General features: G+C 37.4%; 1 protein-coding gene across 1 annotated transcript in view; it reads left to right on the forward strand.

Annotated features, from left to right (window-relative positions):
- LRTM3 (leucine rich repeat transmembrane protein 3) overlaps positions 1–17786 on the forward strand; it is a 39806-nt gene that overhangs the window by 11448 nt on the left and 10572 nt on the right. Inside the window, exon 4 of the mRNA XM_089304846.1 lies at positions 81–17704. Within this exon, the coding sequence (XP_089160972.1) occupies positions 81–17704 (17624 nt within the window). The remainder of the gene's footprint in view (positions 1–80; positions 17705–17786) is intronic.

Here is a 17786-nt window from a genome sequence, read left to right on the forward strand (position 1 = left end):
CTTCCTTAAATAAAAAAAAGAGCCTTGTAAGAGATATATCCCATATGACAGTTCATTTGCACAATTTTCTTATATTTTAGAGATGACATCTTTTCAGAAAGAACAACTACATCATTACTTACACCTGAAAGAAATGACGGTTACTTTGAAGATGAAGTTTTATTGTTAGGTGAACTAAACCGGGCAGGCACCAATGAAAGCAAATATCATGTAAGTCACGTTTGCAGAAGTCATGTGACATCTTCAAGTGAGACCAGCTCATCTTTGTCATTGTTTCACTCAGAAGTAAAGGAAATTTTTCTAAGAAATAGACAGCATCCAGAAAATGAATATGAAACAATACAAATTTCTTCAAAAAAATTATTTTCAATAATGAAAGCCAACAAAAATAAAAATTCAGAGTTTTCTTCTGATGCTAGTTTTTCAAAAGCATCTAAATTCTCTATAGAGAATGAAAATCTAGATGTGACACCATGCCCTCCTGCCCATTTATTTCTTTCTAGAGACCAAGTTAGACTTCTGGAAGAAACCGTGAGAAATCAAATTCCTTTACATCACAATGCTACACTAGACAGTGAAGCTATTTATCTGTGCTCGAGATCTAGAGAGTCCTTGGTTCAGAACCAACATTCTGTTGGGATGGCTATTCTTGCCCAAGCACAAGATTCTTCTCCAGGACACAATGCTATTCAGAATCAAAATTTTTATGAAACTCAATTCCCTAGTCAAGACCAAGAGTTTATTCACAATGAAGAATCAATCAACAACCAGCCTGATATCAATGCTACTAGTTATTTAGCTCTGCCTCAAGACTTGATGAAGAAACCATTTTCCACCAGCACACGAGACTCTCTCCTGGCCCACAATATGGATACAGGCCACAGTATTCCAGTCCAATACACTGTGGAAACACAAGAAGATTTTATCATAGGCAAAGGTTCTGATATACACTTAGGTGAAAACCAGTATCCTGTTTCTTTTGAAGAGTCAAACAAGATTAAATATTTTATCAAGAGGAAAGATACTGTTTTTAAAAGTGCAGAATTTCTGGGTCTAACTCTAAGTCCAAATTCGGTTACTGAAGATGTGCCACAACTAAAGAATGTAAAGTCAAAAGACAAGCAACAAATGGCTTCATCAGAATTAAACCAGTATTCTCTACATAGTTCAATGCCTCTTTCACCTACCATGAAAGGGCAGAAAGACAGAAGAAAAACACTTGACAATAAAAGCAAACTCAATCTTAACATTCCATCTCTGAAAACAAAGAAAACAACCTCATGGGTATTTCAAACCACAGTATTTCACACTTCAAAAAACAGGAATGAACTGGCATGTAAGAATAACTCTCTGAAGAAAGAGTCGCATCAAAGGAAAGGCCTCTTAGGTATAGCTTTGCAGCTTATTTCTGCTCCCAAGCTTATTCCTCCATACATTAAAAAGTATTCCAGGAAAAAACTAATGGAAGTCATGCAAGGCTTAATAAAATGCAAACATTTTCTGCAGAAGCAGAATGAATTACCAGCTACACAGGAAATTGATCACATAGGTTCTGCTGCGGAGAGAAGTCTCTCAGGCATTACTGAAAGTGCACAGCAGCGTGAACGAGAAAATATGGGAATAGAAGGTGTTTCGCTAAAAATGTCACCTCAGCTAGAACAGTCTTTCGTGGTTAACACTGATCAACTAAAAGTACCTTGTTTATTAACAGAAACAACCAGGAATAGCACACAATCTCCTGAAGACCCAATTAAACAGACAAAAGAAATTAGTATTACAGAATTGCATGCCCCAATGGACAAAAAAGCAGTTGACCTGCATATTCCAAAGGACGAGGCACCTTCAGAAGCAGCTCTATCAGAACCTTTGCCCAAACTGGTTTCCTCTCCCAAAATGGAATCGAACAGAAGAATGGAAACACAGGAGGACCTACAAAGTACAGAGAATTCCCATCTTCAGCTTTCAAATGGAGAGGAATTGCTAACTAGTTTGCCAAAAATACAGAAGCGGTTTTCAAAGGAAAATACACAGAACCCAAAAGACTTTCTGGAAATTGTTCTGGAGTTGTCCAATCCTAATTTGCCCATTTCCCCAGGACTCAGAAAGCATGAAAACAGAGAACAATTTGAAGGCCTAAAAGTTCAAGTAAATCTGAAGGAAAAGAAACAATTAATATTTAATATTACAGAATGTGGCAATGTAAGGGAAATTGAGGAACTGGAATGCAACACTAAAAGCAACATAAAATATATTCTTCAAGGTAAAAACACATCTGATGCATGTCATAATGCCAGCCACACTGAAACACCTGATATGGAAATACATAGCAGATTAAAAACTAAGATAAATACATCAGTAATAATAAGGCTCAATCATTCAACATTGAAGCTTGAAATACTGCCAGATGAAAAGAGAGTACAGAATGAAAAATACATTGATAAGAGCTCTGTACTTAAAAAACCAAAACAATATGACAGAGAGCAAGAGGGACAAGAGGAGGAAAAAGCCATTCCTCAGCTGACACCACAAGATATCAGCTTCAGCATATATCCAAAACAAAACCCTAAATATATCAAATTCAGAGTAGAACAGATCAGTTTACAAAGTAGAAAAACTCAAAATAAAGAGCTAAAAGTACAACCACAAACTCTTTCTATTTTGGGGACAAGTTCACCCCCCAAGATAGATCCATTTCAAGTTAAGAAGGTAAAGCAAAACACAGAAAGACCTCCAGGTAGAGAAAGTATTATAGACTCAATGAATCCACCTACAATGCCTGAGAACCTGTCAATTGGTGAACTTTTAATTGAAACAATAGAGCATGGTATCCCATTTGGCAGAAACCTCAGTAATGTAGTAGATAGTGATAATGCAGAAGAAATGGGTGACTCAAAGAGAAATTTACCTGCAGTTGCCCTGGAGTCTTTCAATGTAAGAAGAAAAAAATCAGGAACAAAAAATGTACTGAAAGTCAAACATGTAAGTATGAAAGTAAAGAAGATGGCCATCTCACTAAAGCCTTGTATCAATAGACAGGGTATTCCAAGCCATATTAAAAATTTGGGAGACAATTCTGAAATCACAATTAAGCAGATGCCTCAAGATAAAATTGTAGCTGATTTTAATAGCACTCTTATCAGACCAATTCCAGAGAAACCCCAACTTGAAGAGGAAGAAAAGTATCCGGAGTCCACTAGTAAGGACCATGAATCTCCAAATACACTAGACGCTAAATTGCAAGATGAGGTGAAAGCTATTTACCCTCACACATCTGTTTTGCCTGAAGCTAGAAGATGTAGTGGATTAAATGCAGAGAATTCCAGTCATATCAGACCAATTCAAGAGACACCTCAACTTGAAGAGGAAGAAAAGTATCCGGAGTCCACTAGTAAGGACAATGAATCTCCAAATACACTAGACACTAAATTGCAAGATGAGGTGAAAAGGGACAAAGAAACTCAGAACCTCAGATTTGATGCAATTGCAGAAAAGGAGATTAAAACAGAGAAAGAAATGCATCAACCAATCCCATCAACAGAAGCCATTGTGGAATCTGTTGACTCCCCTCTAATAGATCTATCTCATGTTGAGAGTATAAAGAAAAGCCTAACAACACAGACAGACTTCAGAAGCACTGCAGATTCAGAGATGCCTCCTCCAATACCAGGAAAACCACTAAGTGGAGACCCTTTAAGCCAAATAGAAGAAAGTGGTGTTCCAAGTAATAGAAGTGATACAAGTGAAACGGGTTCCTGTTATGCTGAAGAAAAAGCAGGGTTACCAAAGGATTTACCAGCAGCTCCCCTTGAGACTTGTAATTGCTCCACACCTGTTTTGTCTTATTCTAAAGGAAAGAAAAACAGAGTAAGATTTGCAAGCATGGAAACTTTATTGAGCCCCAAATGTATAAATATGAAGGTATTGAAGCCATCAAACTCACAAGTATCTAATATCACAGGCCACAGAAAAAAGAAATCAGACTCGAACTTTAAGACCGTGGTTAAAAAGATCAACCAAACTGAAAGATTGGTCCCCGACTGTCTAAATACCCTTTGCTCTCCCATTCACAGCCAGTTGCAGACCATTTTCTGTCATACTCAGTTAAAGCCATACAAACCAGCAAAGAAAAATTATGTTGATTTCTTTGCTAAGAGTAGTGCATTCTATGACCTGGAAGAAAAATTACAAGATAAAGAAGAAAAAGAACAAAAGCCTATAAGAGAAGCAGCTCTACAGCACAGCCAACACGTGTGGTCTGATGCATGTCAAATGAAGGAGATCCACCTTAACAAAACAGATATGTCACTGGACCATTTAACACAGGAACTGCCTATACGTAAGCAAAGCATACAGCACCAAATGGGTTTTACAGAAAGTGCCATGGAGGCTAGCCTCAAAATGGATCCTACAGAATCTGAAGAACTACAGACAGCAAACCAAACAGCAAGTGACATGATGGTTACTAAGAGTGCTGAGACGCCACCTCCCCAATCAGGAAACTCACCACTAAATGAAATTTTGAACATGACAGAGGGTGGTTTATCACCTGATGGAACCCCTAAAAGGGAACTAGATTCTTACTCTACGGGGAATAAATCAGAGAAGCCAGATGTACAAATGACAATCCAGCAGTCTTCTGATTCCATTATGACACCCTCTGTGTCTAAATCTGAAAGACACAAAAAAGCATTAAGATTAGTAAGGAAGAAAGAACCAGTGAGTCTATATCATAGAACCATGAGGGAAATAAAGCCATTAATTTTACGTGTGACTAATGGCAGGAATAGCAAGGAACAGCAAAGCAATGAAATTCAAATGAAAATGAAAGATTCACAGCAGAAGAAAAAGGTAACAGGTGCATGTTTAGACATCATTCACTCTATCATGCCTAACCTTCCCAAGATCAAAATGAAGAGAAGTTTAAATGTGGATATAGATACACAGAGAAAAGCAAGAATTGGTCGTATGCATCTAATGCAGGATAAATCACAAAATGGAAGAAAAATATATTACCCAAATGCTATTGATGTGTGTAGTTTCTCTAAGAGTGTGAAAAAGGAAAGAAAAGGTGGACCTGAAGTTCCACAGACTCTGAAGAACAGACAAGACTTTGTATTCAATGCCCATCAAAAGGCTCAGAAAGATAATGAACTAGTCAAGTCAGGTGAGGAACTGTACCAACCAGGAAGTATAAATATTCAGATACATCCACAAACATATTTTCCACAGACTACTCCAAGTTCTAGTTTGTGTCCTATCTTGGATAAGTTTCAACTTGAAAAGCCTGAGAAATATATCACATTTTCACATTCAAAGTCTGGGGAAAAAAAGGCTTATGTATTTTGTGGAAGAGAAAATGGTATCCTATCTGATGCAAGCCATCACAAGAAACGGGCTGATGGCAGTATAAAGAAAAAGGCCGTGACTTTTGATTTGGACATTCCTGATTTATCTACATCTGGAAAAAAGAGAAACTTCAAACAATTTTCAGACATGAAAATGTTAGTAAATCACAGATGTGGAATTATAAAGGCAAAGAAACCACCAATTTCACACATGCTCCATCTCAAGGGTGGTACTAGTCCAAGTCATAGAAAAGAATTGGGATATAACTTGACAAATAAAATAAAAGAAGTTCATCGAGGAAAAGAAGTGGCAGATAAAATGTACTCTTTCATGACTGTTACACCTGATATTAATATGACTAGCAAGATAGAAACAGAAAAAGATACACAAGTAAAGCAAGAAATATCACTACATGAAATTAGCATTACTTCAGATGGCATCAAAGAACCCAATCTTAAAGATGAAGAGGAAGAATATGAACAGCAGGCTTTATTAGAGGTAATTCCACAGTATAGCCAACATTTTGTGTTCTGTTCAGATCATAGGAAGGATCTTGATTTGCACAAAAACCAAGAAAGAAGGAAAATTTTGTTTGTTACAGAACAAAATGTCCCACAGCTAATTCAGTATACAAATGCAATACAAGGAGAGGAACTTAAGAAAAACCTCCAGCCACAAGATGGCATGATTTGTACACCAGGTCCAACACTTCCTCTTCTACAACCAGAAAAATCACTAACTGGTGAAGTTTCAATTGGTACAAGAAAACATGGTATCCCAACTGATAGGAACCTTATAGGGGAACTGTGCAGCTGGGATGAAGAGGGAAAGGCGGAGCTTGAAAAAGATCTACAAACAACAGCTCTGGCATCTTTGACTGCCTCCTCACCTGATCTAACTGAATCCAACAGACAGAGGAAGACATTCACATGTAGAGCCTTAAGAAGTGAAATGAGTCTCAAATGTGTACCTATGAAATCAAGGAAAGCACCAATTTCACATATTTTTAATGTTCCACGGTGTGGTTATCTAAAAAATCTACCTCCAAAAACCCTTAAATCTCAGTTTGTTGAGTTTTTATACTCTGGAGTCCTTTCTGGTGGATTTCGTATGGTGGTACTGGACAATCTTATCGCAGATAAGAAGAAAAAATTGGCACAAAAATTACCGAGCACAATGCAGGAGTCTTTGGATTTCTCCATGCTTGTTTTACCTGCATCTAAAAGAGAGAGAAACAATTTAAAACATGTGGACAAGAAACATAAAATAAATATCAAATGTGTAACTCTGAAGGCAAAGAAACCGCCAATCTCTCAGACATTTAGTATCACAGGACATGGTACCCCAAGCCATAGAAGGCAATCAGAATGCCATTCGAAAACCATGACGAAACAAGGCAAACCTGTGGCAGATACCTTCTTAAATACTATTTCTCTCAACCCTTTGTCCCTTGACATGAAAGTGCCCAACAGAATAAAGGAGAGAGAAATGCCATGGAAAATGAGAGTTAGTCTCAAAGTGGGAGAGCGGGAGCAATCAACACATAGACAAGGAGCCTGGTGTGTAGATCTCAGTGATAAGAGCAGAACCTCAAAGGTCAAAGGCCAAGGTGGAGAACCAGTCCCACTGATTTATGAACACTTCAATTTCAATGCTCATATAGTGAAGGGGCCTAACTTTGTGAAATCAGATCTAAAACTGAAGAATTCAGCAAGTGAAAAAATGTCAGAAGCACTTACTCAGGTGCTGCAGCAACACACAGTTGCCACACAGAGCATGTTAAATTCTATTTTGAATTCAATTCCACTTGAGAAGCTACCCAAAAGAACAGAAACACAAAATGATTTAACAGATACAGAGAATGCAAATATTTCATCTCTAAAGCTAAGGAAACCAGTTAGTAGATTTTTAACAGTTACAGCACAGAGTTACAGTCCATCTGAAAGAAGCTCTCAAAAAGAACTTACCAGTTCAGTTCCAGCAGGAATGATAAGGTTACAAAAGGATTTACAGGCGAGAATTCTAGCATCTTTTGATTTCTCTGTGCCTGCCTCATGTGAATTTAAAGTGCAAACAAATGCAGCACAAGTCCCTAAGTCTATAACTGAAAAAGAACAGATGTCATCAATTTTTAAGACAATTAATGTCTCTAGGTATGGTGCCCTTCACCACAGAAAGAAACAAAAATTCATCTTGGAAAATATGCACAAAGATACATCCCAAGATATGTCAAATATATTAATGAATAATTTTTCACCTGTACCTGTTTCACCTGGTGTCAAAATGCATGAAAAAGCAAAAGCAGTGAAAAGTCCCTTGAGAAAAACAAGCAGTATTATACAACGAAAGCAAAATGAAAGGAAAAAAATGTATACCTATCATTCTAATAAATATAATATCTCAAGCAGCACATTTGAAGGAAGATCACAAAATGAAGAGGAAAAAGAAGGCAAAGAAGTTTCACTTAAAGCAGATCTGCAATTTCCCGACAAGAGAGGAGGTAGAAATTCTCAAGGTGTGCTTATTCCAAAGCAGGATGTCCAGCCACAAACACTGGGTTCAGGAAACTTACCAGAGTCAATTTGTTCTCCTCTAAAAACTGCATTTCAAGTTGAAAATCTGAAGAAGCACATCCTGCTGCAAAAAGACATACCACATAAAATGGATGAAAAGATTCCATGTCCAAAATCAGAGAGAAGAATGTTTGACAATCTTTTAACTGATGAAAAGGAATATAGCCCTGCATCTGACGCGAGCCTCACAAGGAAGCTGGATGTTCACAGCGGAGTTTCCCTACAACTTAAGGGAATAGAGGAAAACCTAAATACACAACAAGTGATCAAATGCACCGTTGGTCTAAATATCCCACCTATGAAGTCCAGGAGCTCAGTGTTTGGAGATCCAGGTAGTGATATCACCAAGAAACATGAGGAGTCACAAAGAAATTTGCTAACAGTAGAGATGATATCAGCTTTATCAGATTCCAAAAGGCAGAAAATGGTGTTAAAATTTCCAGAAAGTAAAGATATGGATCCGAAAGGTTTAACTACAAAAGCAAAGAAGCCTCTTTGTTTACAAATGCTTAATATTACTGAGCATAGTAATTTTCAACAAAGGGGCGAACAGGAGGACAATTTAAAATCTGCGATAAAAGACATGCAACAAAATAAATGTGTAGTCAACCCATTTTTGTCTCCCACACCTGTTTCAACTGTTATCATAAAAGATCAAGAAACACATAGCAGATCAAAAGCAGAAATGAACAAACTTAGAATACAAATATATAATTATATGCATCCACAGACAGAGAAATCACCATATGATGAGAAAATGCAGAAGGCCAGTTTGACTGATATGCAAAGCAGATCTAGCAATACAACAGAAATGCACATACAACATGAAGAAGAAAAAAATATCCACACGATATCAGATTCAGTTCCATTCTATAGCCAGCACTTCAATTTCCATGCACATCAAATGAAAGATCCTGGCCCTCACAAATCAGAATCTGAGCTGAAGAGTTCTGAAGTCAGAGGGACTGATAATTTGTCTTATACGATGGAAGAAACACAACTAAGAAATGCTATTTTGGAGACTTTTTGTAGACACTTGAAGAAGTTTCTTCAAGTTGAACCAGTGAGAAAGAGTCCTCGTATGCAAGAAGAAATAAAAAGTATGATAGGGCCAAAGATTCCATTTCTAAAAGCCAAGAACTCAGAAACTGGGTCAATGCAATGCAATACTCCCTGGAAAGAAAATCCCAGAAGGAAATGGGACAACACCATTTTTGAGAAAAAGACATGGAAGCAAAAGGATTTACTAAGAACAACTCTCAAACCTCTAGATTTTTCCAGACTCATGTCATCTGAATCTAAAAGCCTGAGCTTCCCATTCGGCAAGAAAAGTATAATGAGTCCCAAGCACATGATTTTGAAGGCAAAGCAGCCACCAATTTCACAGTTTTTTAGTATCAGAAAGTATAGAGGCCATAGAAAGAAAAACCAACAGAACATTAAGTACAAGATGAGAGAGCCACAGTGTTATGTACAGGTGGGAGAAGAGGCCTTATTCAGTGCCCCTGAGGGTGCTAAGAGTACATCTCCCAAATTAATGATGGATAAATTCTTATTTGATACAATAGCAAAGGGCACTGTATCTAACAGAGCACTTCAAAAAATTCTGTGTGATCTTATTAAAGAGAAAAAGATGGAGTTGCAAGAAAACTTAGTTACAGCTTTCTTAGAGTCTTTAGATTTCTTCATGCCTGATTCTAAAAGCCAGATAAACACAGTACAATTATCAGAAAAGGAAATCATATTGAATTACGAATGTTTAACTATGAAGAAGAAACCACCAAGCTTACATATACTTAAAAGCATTAGACACTTTACCACAAAACATAGAAAAGTATTTGTATCCAATTTAAGAACCAAAATGAAAGCCATTTGGCAAGGTAAAAATGTGACTGATACATTTCCAAATACCATTTACTTCACACCACAAACCTCTGAAATGAAAAAGCAAAACAAATTCAAAACAGAGACAGACATGCAAATATCAAAGTTTAGTAATGCGCAACTAACACAAGTCGAGTCACCGGTTGAAGGGATAACAAGATATTCCAATTCCATTGTCAAGAGTGGTATTTCCAACTTTTTAAAGGAAACGAAGCCACATGATGGAGAAAGTGAGAGACAGAAGCAAGAACGTCCAATGGAAACTAGTCCAGTCCATACAAAAAACTTCACTGTAAACACATATCTCATGAATGAATCTGACCTTAGCAAATCAGAAGATGTACCTTTAGGAGAATCTTTCTTCCCAAGAAGTCAAATTTACAAAGTTAATCCAAAAAATTATATACAAATAGAAAAAAACAAAAATATACAAGCAAGTCTGAAAGTTGGACTTCCAGAGATGGAGAAATCAAATATCTGTGCACAACTGCATGAGCCAACAGGTGTTACTGTATTGAACATATATAAGAAAATTTGCCATTCTGTTTTAAAAGAACAAGCTCCATACCATTTGACAGAAATTCCCCTAGACTCTGCTGTCAGGCATTTGCCTACTTCAGAAGAAATTAGGCAACAAAATGATAGCCTAAAAATAACTGGTATATCAAATCCCGGAGGTCTGTCTTTGAAGTTATCACTTAATACTTTAGATCAAGCTTCTATAAGTATTAATAAGGAAGAGACACAGCACTTTAAAGCTCAGAAGACAGGAGTAGAGAGAGATAAAGTGATATTAAATTCACAGCTAAAATTTATGCATCCTTCTATGTCTATTCTACACATAAAAGTAAAGGAATCACCTAGAACCTGGGATATATGTGAACAATCATGTGAAAAGCTAAATGTCCCGAATAAAGCAAAAGATAGGGAAAAAGTAGAGTATGATCAAGAAGTTTTGTTGAGAACAGCTCCACAGTGTATCCAACCATTTGAGTTTGGAGTAGACCAAATGAAAGAACTTGGTCCTTGCAAATCAGAAGCAACTTCCATCAGTACGGTATGCCCTGTGAACACCATTTCTCAGGAAACAAAAATTGACATAATAGATCAAGAAGCAAAGATGAAAGCTGTAGAGAATTTAAGTCCAGAGTCTGCTTTTATCTGTAGTGCACATCAAATTGAAAAGCAGGAGAAAGAATTTAAAACTACAAACTGGAAAACAATAGTGAATCCCACGATTCTCGCCCTGCAAAAGAAACAGCTGCAGCCTTGTGTTTTAGGAGCTCTCTGGAGGCCGTACGCCTACACACCTCTGTATCCTGAAACCATAATTCATAAAAATAAGGAAAAAATAACAGTTATAAAAAGTGCTCTGCATATCAAACAGATAAAATTTAAGGGAAAGAAAACACCAGTTTCCCAGCTGCTTGTATATGGTCCTAGAAGCAACAAAACAGAACTGAGAGGTAACACACAGCAGCAGAGGACATTACAGCTAAGTAAACATGCAGGAAGTATAGTTCTGAAAACTACTTTTGACACTGAATGCCTTACAATTCACATTAAAAAGCTTACAGACATAAAACAGAAGAGAGACAAGCTAAAGGAGAGGGTATGCTTTCTTCCACAGCCAAAGCTGGAGACATCAAATGAAAGACAAGTGTCATTTCCAGGATATACTGATACTCCCACCATCATTAAAAAACTGGAACAAAATATTAGCGAAGAAGAGCAAAACCACCAAAGCATTTTAGTAGACATACCCCAACAATTTATCCAACCAGTACAGATTAAGTCTCAGCCTATGAAGGAACATCATGCCAAATTGGAAGATTTGCAAAGAAAGGTATGTTCTGAGCCACCTTCACAGAGAGGAGGAACTGATCACCCTGGGCTTGGTATCTCAAGAAGTATGAGAGGACCAAAAGTCTACATTGAAGGGCAAGAGGCACAACAGCAGAAATATTTCCCAGTGCAAGAGACAACGCGCAAATTCAAATTGATTGCTGAGACCAATCTGGAACTCAGGAAGGAACCTCTTCATTTGAAAAAGACAGAAGAATTGACGGCAAAACAAGATTTAAAGCTATCAAAACCACAGAAGAAAAGAGGATTGAAGGTAACTAATAGCCCACCAGGTGCAAAAGAACAATTGCTTATTCCAGGGCTAATGGCACAACAGCAGAAGCCTTTCAAAGAAACTCTCCTGGAATCCATTTCAACTTGCATACTGGATCAATTTCATGCTGAAAAGCCAAAGGAAGAAGTTAACAAAAAAGCCATAATTTTAAAGAGTTCATCTCAACAGGTAAAGAAAATCTCAAACGAAGCAAGTATTTCAAATGTGGATCACAGTACAAGAAATATTGAAAGAATACTTTTGCTTATAAAAGAACAAGAGAATAGGAGGAAAAAAAAGAGAAAGGATAAAAAACACGAAATAGAAGCAGGTATGAAAACAACAGTGAGTCCCAATTTAGTTCCAAAGTATTCACCAGCTGGACTACAATTTATTAACACTAAAAAGAATGTTAACATACTCAAGCAAAGAAAGAGAAAGGAAATGGATGGGAGTACAGCCATACAATGGAGGCAGCAAAAGCTGTATGGTCCAGGGTTTATCCTAGATTCTGTTCATACAGATGAGCTTATTTCTACTGAAGTTATAAAACACAAAGATAAAGGAAGAACAGCTTTCATGAAAAGCACCCTGTGTCCCCAAAGAATAAAAATGAAGGCAAAGAAAGCACCTGTTTTCCAGCTGCTTAATGTTACAGAGTATGGAATCCGAAGCAATAAGAAGGTATTGAAATGTAACATTAGGAAACAGGAGTACCAGCAAGGTAAAACCATAACAGATTTAGTTCAGGAAGCTAATTATGATCCTCGTTATATTATATCTCAAAGTAAAGAGAATATAAAAGTCAAAAGGGGAAAAGACAAACCAAGAAAGATGACATACATTGCTCCCCATCTAAGGCTAAAGAAACCACTAAGCAAAACTAAAAGGCCAACTTTGCAGCTCATTGATAAGAGTGCTATGTTAAGCACTATTAAAACACCATGCAAGGCTATTAGCCAGCAAAAAGGAAAACAAATTGTGTTACTGGATATTCTCCCTCAATATGAAGATCAGTTAGTGATTAGCCAACATGTACCGGAGCCTGGCCATGTCGACTTTGATGAAGACTTGGAAAGAAAACCACGTCCTGTTCTATTTTCACAGAAGAGAGAAATCAATTACAGTAAGTTTGACACTCCAAGAATTAGACCAGATATGGAATTTGAATTCTTCGATGCACAAAGTGTAAAGGAGGGAAATGTAGACATTGCCACCAAAGGTTCAGTTTCAATTCCACGGAGGAGAAAAAGATCAAACAAAACGAATATTTTGTTAAGTTCAAAAAGAGAGAATGTAATTCTTGCAAAGTTGGTTATTTCTCAACAGAAGATTGGCAAGGAGCAAGGATTGTGGAAACCAAGGCATTCCAAGACAAATCTGGAGCCAGTTGACTACTCTGTTACAGAACCCCTTCATTTGGAAAACACAGGAAAGGTAGCTAAGGAAAGAGACGTGTGTGTTAATAGGAAAAATATTTCCCATCTATCAGGCAGAGGATTAGAGGAAACTAATATCTTACTAGGTTTCAAAGGACAAGAACTTATTTGTCCAGATGTAGAGGTTCAGCACAAAATGTGGGCAGAACAGATGAAACAAGGTAATGTTGCTGAAAGTTCTTTGGATTCTGTATCTTGCCCTATTAGCGACCTTCATTTAAAACAGGCAGTGACTATACCAAGCAAAGAAAATGGCAGCAACGGAAATCCATGGGAAAAAGAGCAATTAAAGTTAAGTGATAGTCCATTAAAGTTAAATAAACACAAGGCAAACTTTCCAAGAACCTTGACAGTGAAGCAGCAAAACATTTTTAACCAGAATATTTTGGAATCCATTTCCTCTTGCATATTGCATCAACTTCACACTGAACAATCAAAGAAAGAAGTCTTAGCAAAAGAAAGAACGAGGTCAAAAGGATTGAGCCCAAAGGTAGAGAAAGTACCAAATGAAGTTAGTATTCCAATGGACCAACCTTCAAGTTCAGAAGGAATTAATTTGCATATTAGAAGAAAAGAACACCAACAGGAAAGTACACATAAGGCTTTTCCACCATCTATCTCTCACTCTCCAGTGGATGTATTTCAGATTAAGTTGCCATGGGTAAAGGAAGCAGAGAAGGCAGAAGATAGTCTAAGGTACTATACTTCAAATATGGAAGGAATTGACCTTTTTATTATAAGAAAGGGAGAACTGCAAGAAAAAACTGCATGTGACACTCTTACAGAACTTGTATCTCACTCCAGAACAGACCTACTTCAAATTAATACTTCATCACAACAAGTAATAACAGATGTGATTCATAGTGACCACTCAACTTCTCAAACTACAGAAGAATTAACGCAAATGGATGTCACAGTTGGATATAATAAAAAAAGTAAGAAAAGGCAGGACTTGCCCAGCACAGGGCAAAAGCAGATGTACAAATCAATTTCCTGTGAGAGCTTTCTGGAGCATAAATCCTACCTACAAGATTATCCCTGCCTCCTGCCACATTTGTTGCCTCAGAGAGAGGAAGCATTATCAGAAGTCAGTAATGTAACAGACAGGAAAAAGGAATTGATTGTGCCCTCAGTTCCTCAAAGGGAAATGAAAAAACAAAATATAATGCTACCTTTAGAATTGTGCAATAGAACTATAAACCATATGAATCTTTTATTTTCAGAAGGAAAGAAATCATCAAATGTGGCACAGATAACTGATTCAGTGTCAAATGGAAGCTCACCCAAGCTAAGAATTAGTAGTAAGAAAGTAGAATCACATAAGGCAAATAAAAAGGTGCACAAAGAAGTATGTCTACCTGGAATATTTTTACATTCTCTTTCTATATGTATGCCTATTTTGAATGCATATAAAGAACAGAAGGACAGCTTAAAACAAGGATTTATGAAAGATATAATATGTGCCCATAGAAGAGCTCTGAGATTGAGGAGATCAATAGTTTCACATATACTCAATACTACTGACTGTGGTACCTCAACCCAGAGACTAGACCTGCAGTGGAACATGAAAGAGGATATCATAACTATGAAACATAGAAAGAGTGAACCAGATCTGGCTGTGGCAAAAATATATGAGCCTATTCCTTCTTTACCTCTTCCTAAATTAGATAAAGAGACAATTGATGGTGTTATCTTAAATAATGTAAAAACACAGAGTATATCTCAGGAAGAGAAGGATAGGATGCAAACAGCAAAAGGCTCTAACATTATTTTGAAGGCAAAGAAATCATCACTGTCAAATGTACTTGATGGAAAGGAAGTACCTTCAATTTTGGGCATCACAAAATCAGAGAGTAAGGTACAAAAAGATAAAGGCAAACCAGTTAAGCACATAACAAGCTCAAACACTTCCTTACTATCTCTATCCCATCCTAATTTGAATTCAAGAACAGAAGTAGGAAAAAGTGAATCAGAAATACTAAGCAAGTGCCTTCCACCACCAAAACTCCAGTCGGTATCAGATGTCAGAAAAATACTGTTTACAGAGTCAACTAGTAGAGGTAGTTCAAACAGTGTAATAGAATCAAAATGTTTGCCACAGAAAAAGAAGACAAGTAGAGAAAATATAGTCAATGTGAAAGACATAATGGGCCTCATATGTATCACTTTACAAGGAAAGAAGTCACCTTTTAAACAACCACTGCATGGAAAAAAACCACAGTGGACCTATATAAAAAAAGAAAAAATGATAGAGGGAGACAAAAGTAATCTAAAGACAGTTCAGAGTAAACCCCAGAATGTCATTCCTTCTTCAGCTTGCCTGGCATGGGACCACAGAATAAGAGAAGTATACACACGAGGGATAATGAGATTCTGTCTTCCATCATTAACACTCCAGGAATTAATGGAGGCAACAGGAACATATGAGAATCCAATTGATAATATTTTAAGCAGTATAAAAAAAGAAAATCCTATGTCACAGAAAGACAGGATGGAAATAGCTTTGGAAGAAATAATGCATTCTGGAAGAATAGCTTTTACAACAGAGCAACCTGTAGTGTCCCAGGAATTACAGTTGAACATTGAAGAAAGTGAGAAAAAGATGCAGGAAGATGAAAATAAGCAAGTTGAGATTCACAGCAAATCTGCTGCCATCTCTTTTCTACCACACTCTGAAGTGGACACAAGAATAAAAGGAGAGGAAGCCATGCAAATAAAAACAAGATTCTCTTTTCTACAACTGAAGCTCCAGGAGTCATCATATGTAGGAAAAATGGCACCGCAAGAGTCTATTTCTGTTCATATCTCAAACAGTGTAAAAAACACTATAGGACATTTAATACAGAAAGAAGAGGAGAGAAAAAAAGTGGAAAAAGTCATGCCTTTGAAGAAAAGGAAATCATCAGTTACACAGGAAATTAAATTGGACATCAAAGAGAAAAAGATAGAAAAAATTAAAGGTGAATCCAAAGTGGTTCTGATCAATACCAGCACTCCCATTCCTTCTCCTCATTTAAAATTGGGTACAAGGATTGAAAAGGCAGACTGTGTAAGCGACATAATAATATACACTTCTCCAGAATTATTACAGAAGTCATCAGACATCGCAATAAAAGCAAATAAAGAGTCTCATGAAGGTATTACAAGTAAAGTACAAAATGTAAAAAAACTGATGCCACAGAAAGAAGATAAAGTAGAAATATTAGCCAAGACAGACATGCATTCAAAATTTAAAGACTTGAAAGGAAAGAAAGAACTTTCATGGGACCAATCATCTTATCCTGCAGAGCAAGGAAAAGTAGATTGGGAAGACAAAGAACAAAGAAAAATGAATCTAGAAGGTAAAGAGCAGGGGAAATGGGATCAGGAAGGCAAAGAGCAATTGAAAGTAGGTAGAAAAGGTAATGAGCAAAGGAAAATGGATCCAGAAACCAGAGAGCAGGTGAGCATGGGTCCAGGAGGTAGACAGCAAGGGAAAGCAGCTCCAGAAACCAGAGAGCAAGAGAAAGCAGCTCCAGAAATCAGAAACCAAGGGAAAGAAGATCCAGAAATCAGAAAACAAAGGAAAGCAGCTCTGGAAACCAGTGAGCAAGAAAAGGAAGCTCCAGAAACTACAGAGCAAGAGAAAGCTGCCCCAGAAACCAGAGAGCAAGAGAAAGAAGGTCCAGAAACCAGAGACCAAAGGAAAGCAGCTCCAGAAACAAGAGAACAAGGTAAAGCAGCTCCAGAAATGAGACAGCAAGGAAAAGCAGCTCCAGAAACAAGAGAGCAAGAGATAGAAGATCTAGAAACTAGAGAACATGAGAAAGCAGCTCGAGAAACCAGAGAGCAAGAGAAAGAAGGTCCAGAAACCAGAGACCAAAGGAAAGAAGATCCAGAAACCAGAAAACAAAGGAAAGCAGCTCTGGAAACCAGTGAGCAAGAAAAGGAAGCTCTAGAAACTATGGAGCAAGAGAAGGCAGCTCTGGAAACCAGAGAGCAAGTGAAAGAAAGTCCAGAAACTAGAGACCAAGGGAAAGCAGGTTCAGAAACCAAAGAGCAAGGAAGGATAGCTCCAGAAAGCAGGAAAAAAAGAAAAGCAGCTCCAGAAACAAGGGAACAAGAGAAAGCAGCTCCAGACACCAGAAAGCAAGTGAAATCAGCTCTAGAAACAAGAGAGCAAGAGATAGAGGGTTCAAAAACCAAAGATCAAGGAAAAGCAGCTCCAGAAACAGGAGAACAAGAGAAAGAAGGTCCAAAAACCAGAGAGCAAGGGAAAACATCTCCAGAAACCAGAGAGCAAGGAAAAGCAGTTCCAGAAACCAGAAAACCAGGGAAAGCAGCTCCAGAAACAAGAGAACAAGGTAAAGCAGCTCCAGAAATGAGACAGCAAGGAAAAGCAGCTCCAGAAGTGAGACAGCAAGGTAAAGCAGCTCCAGAAACAAG

This window comes from Oryctolagus cuniculus, chromosome 9 (genome assembly GCF_051225735.1).
Source record: "Oryctolagus cuniculus isolate XC-2025 breed Fujian yellow rabbit chromosome 9, ASM5122573v1, whole genome shotgun sequence".
Taxonomy (NCBI): Eukaryota; Metazoa; Chordata; class Mammalia; order Lagomorpha; family Leporidae; genus Oryctolagus; species Oryctolagus cuniculus.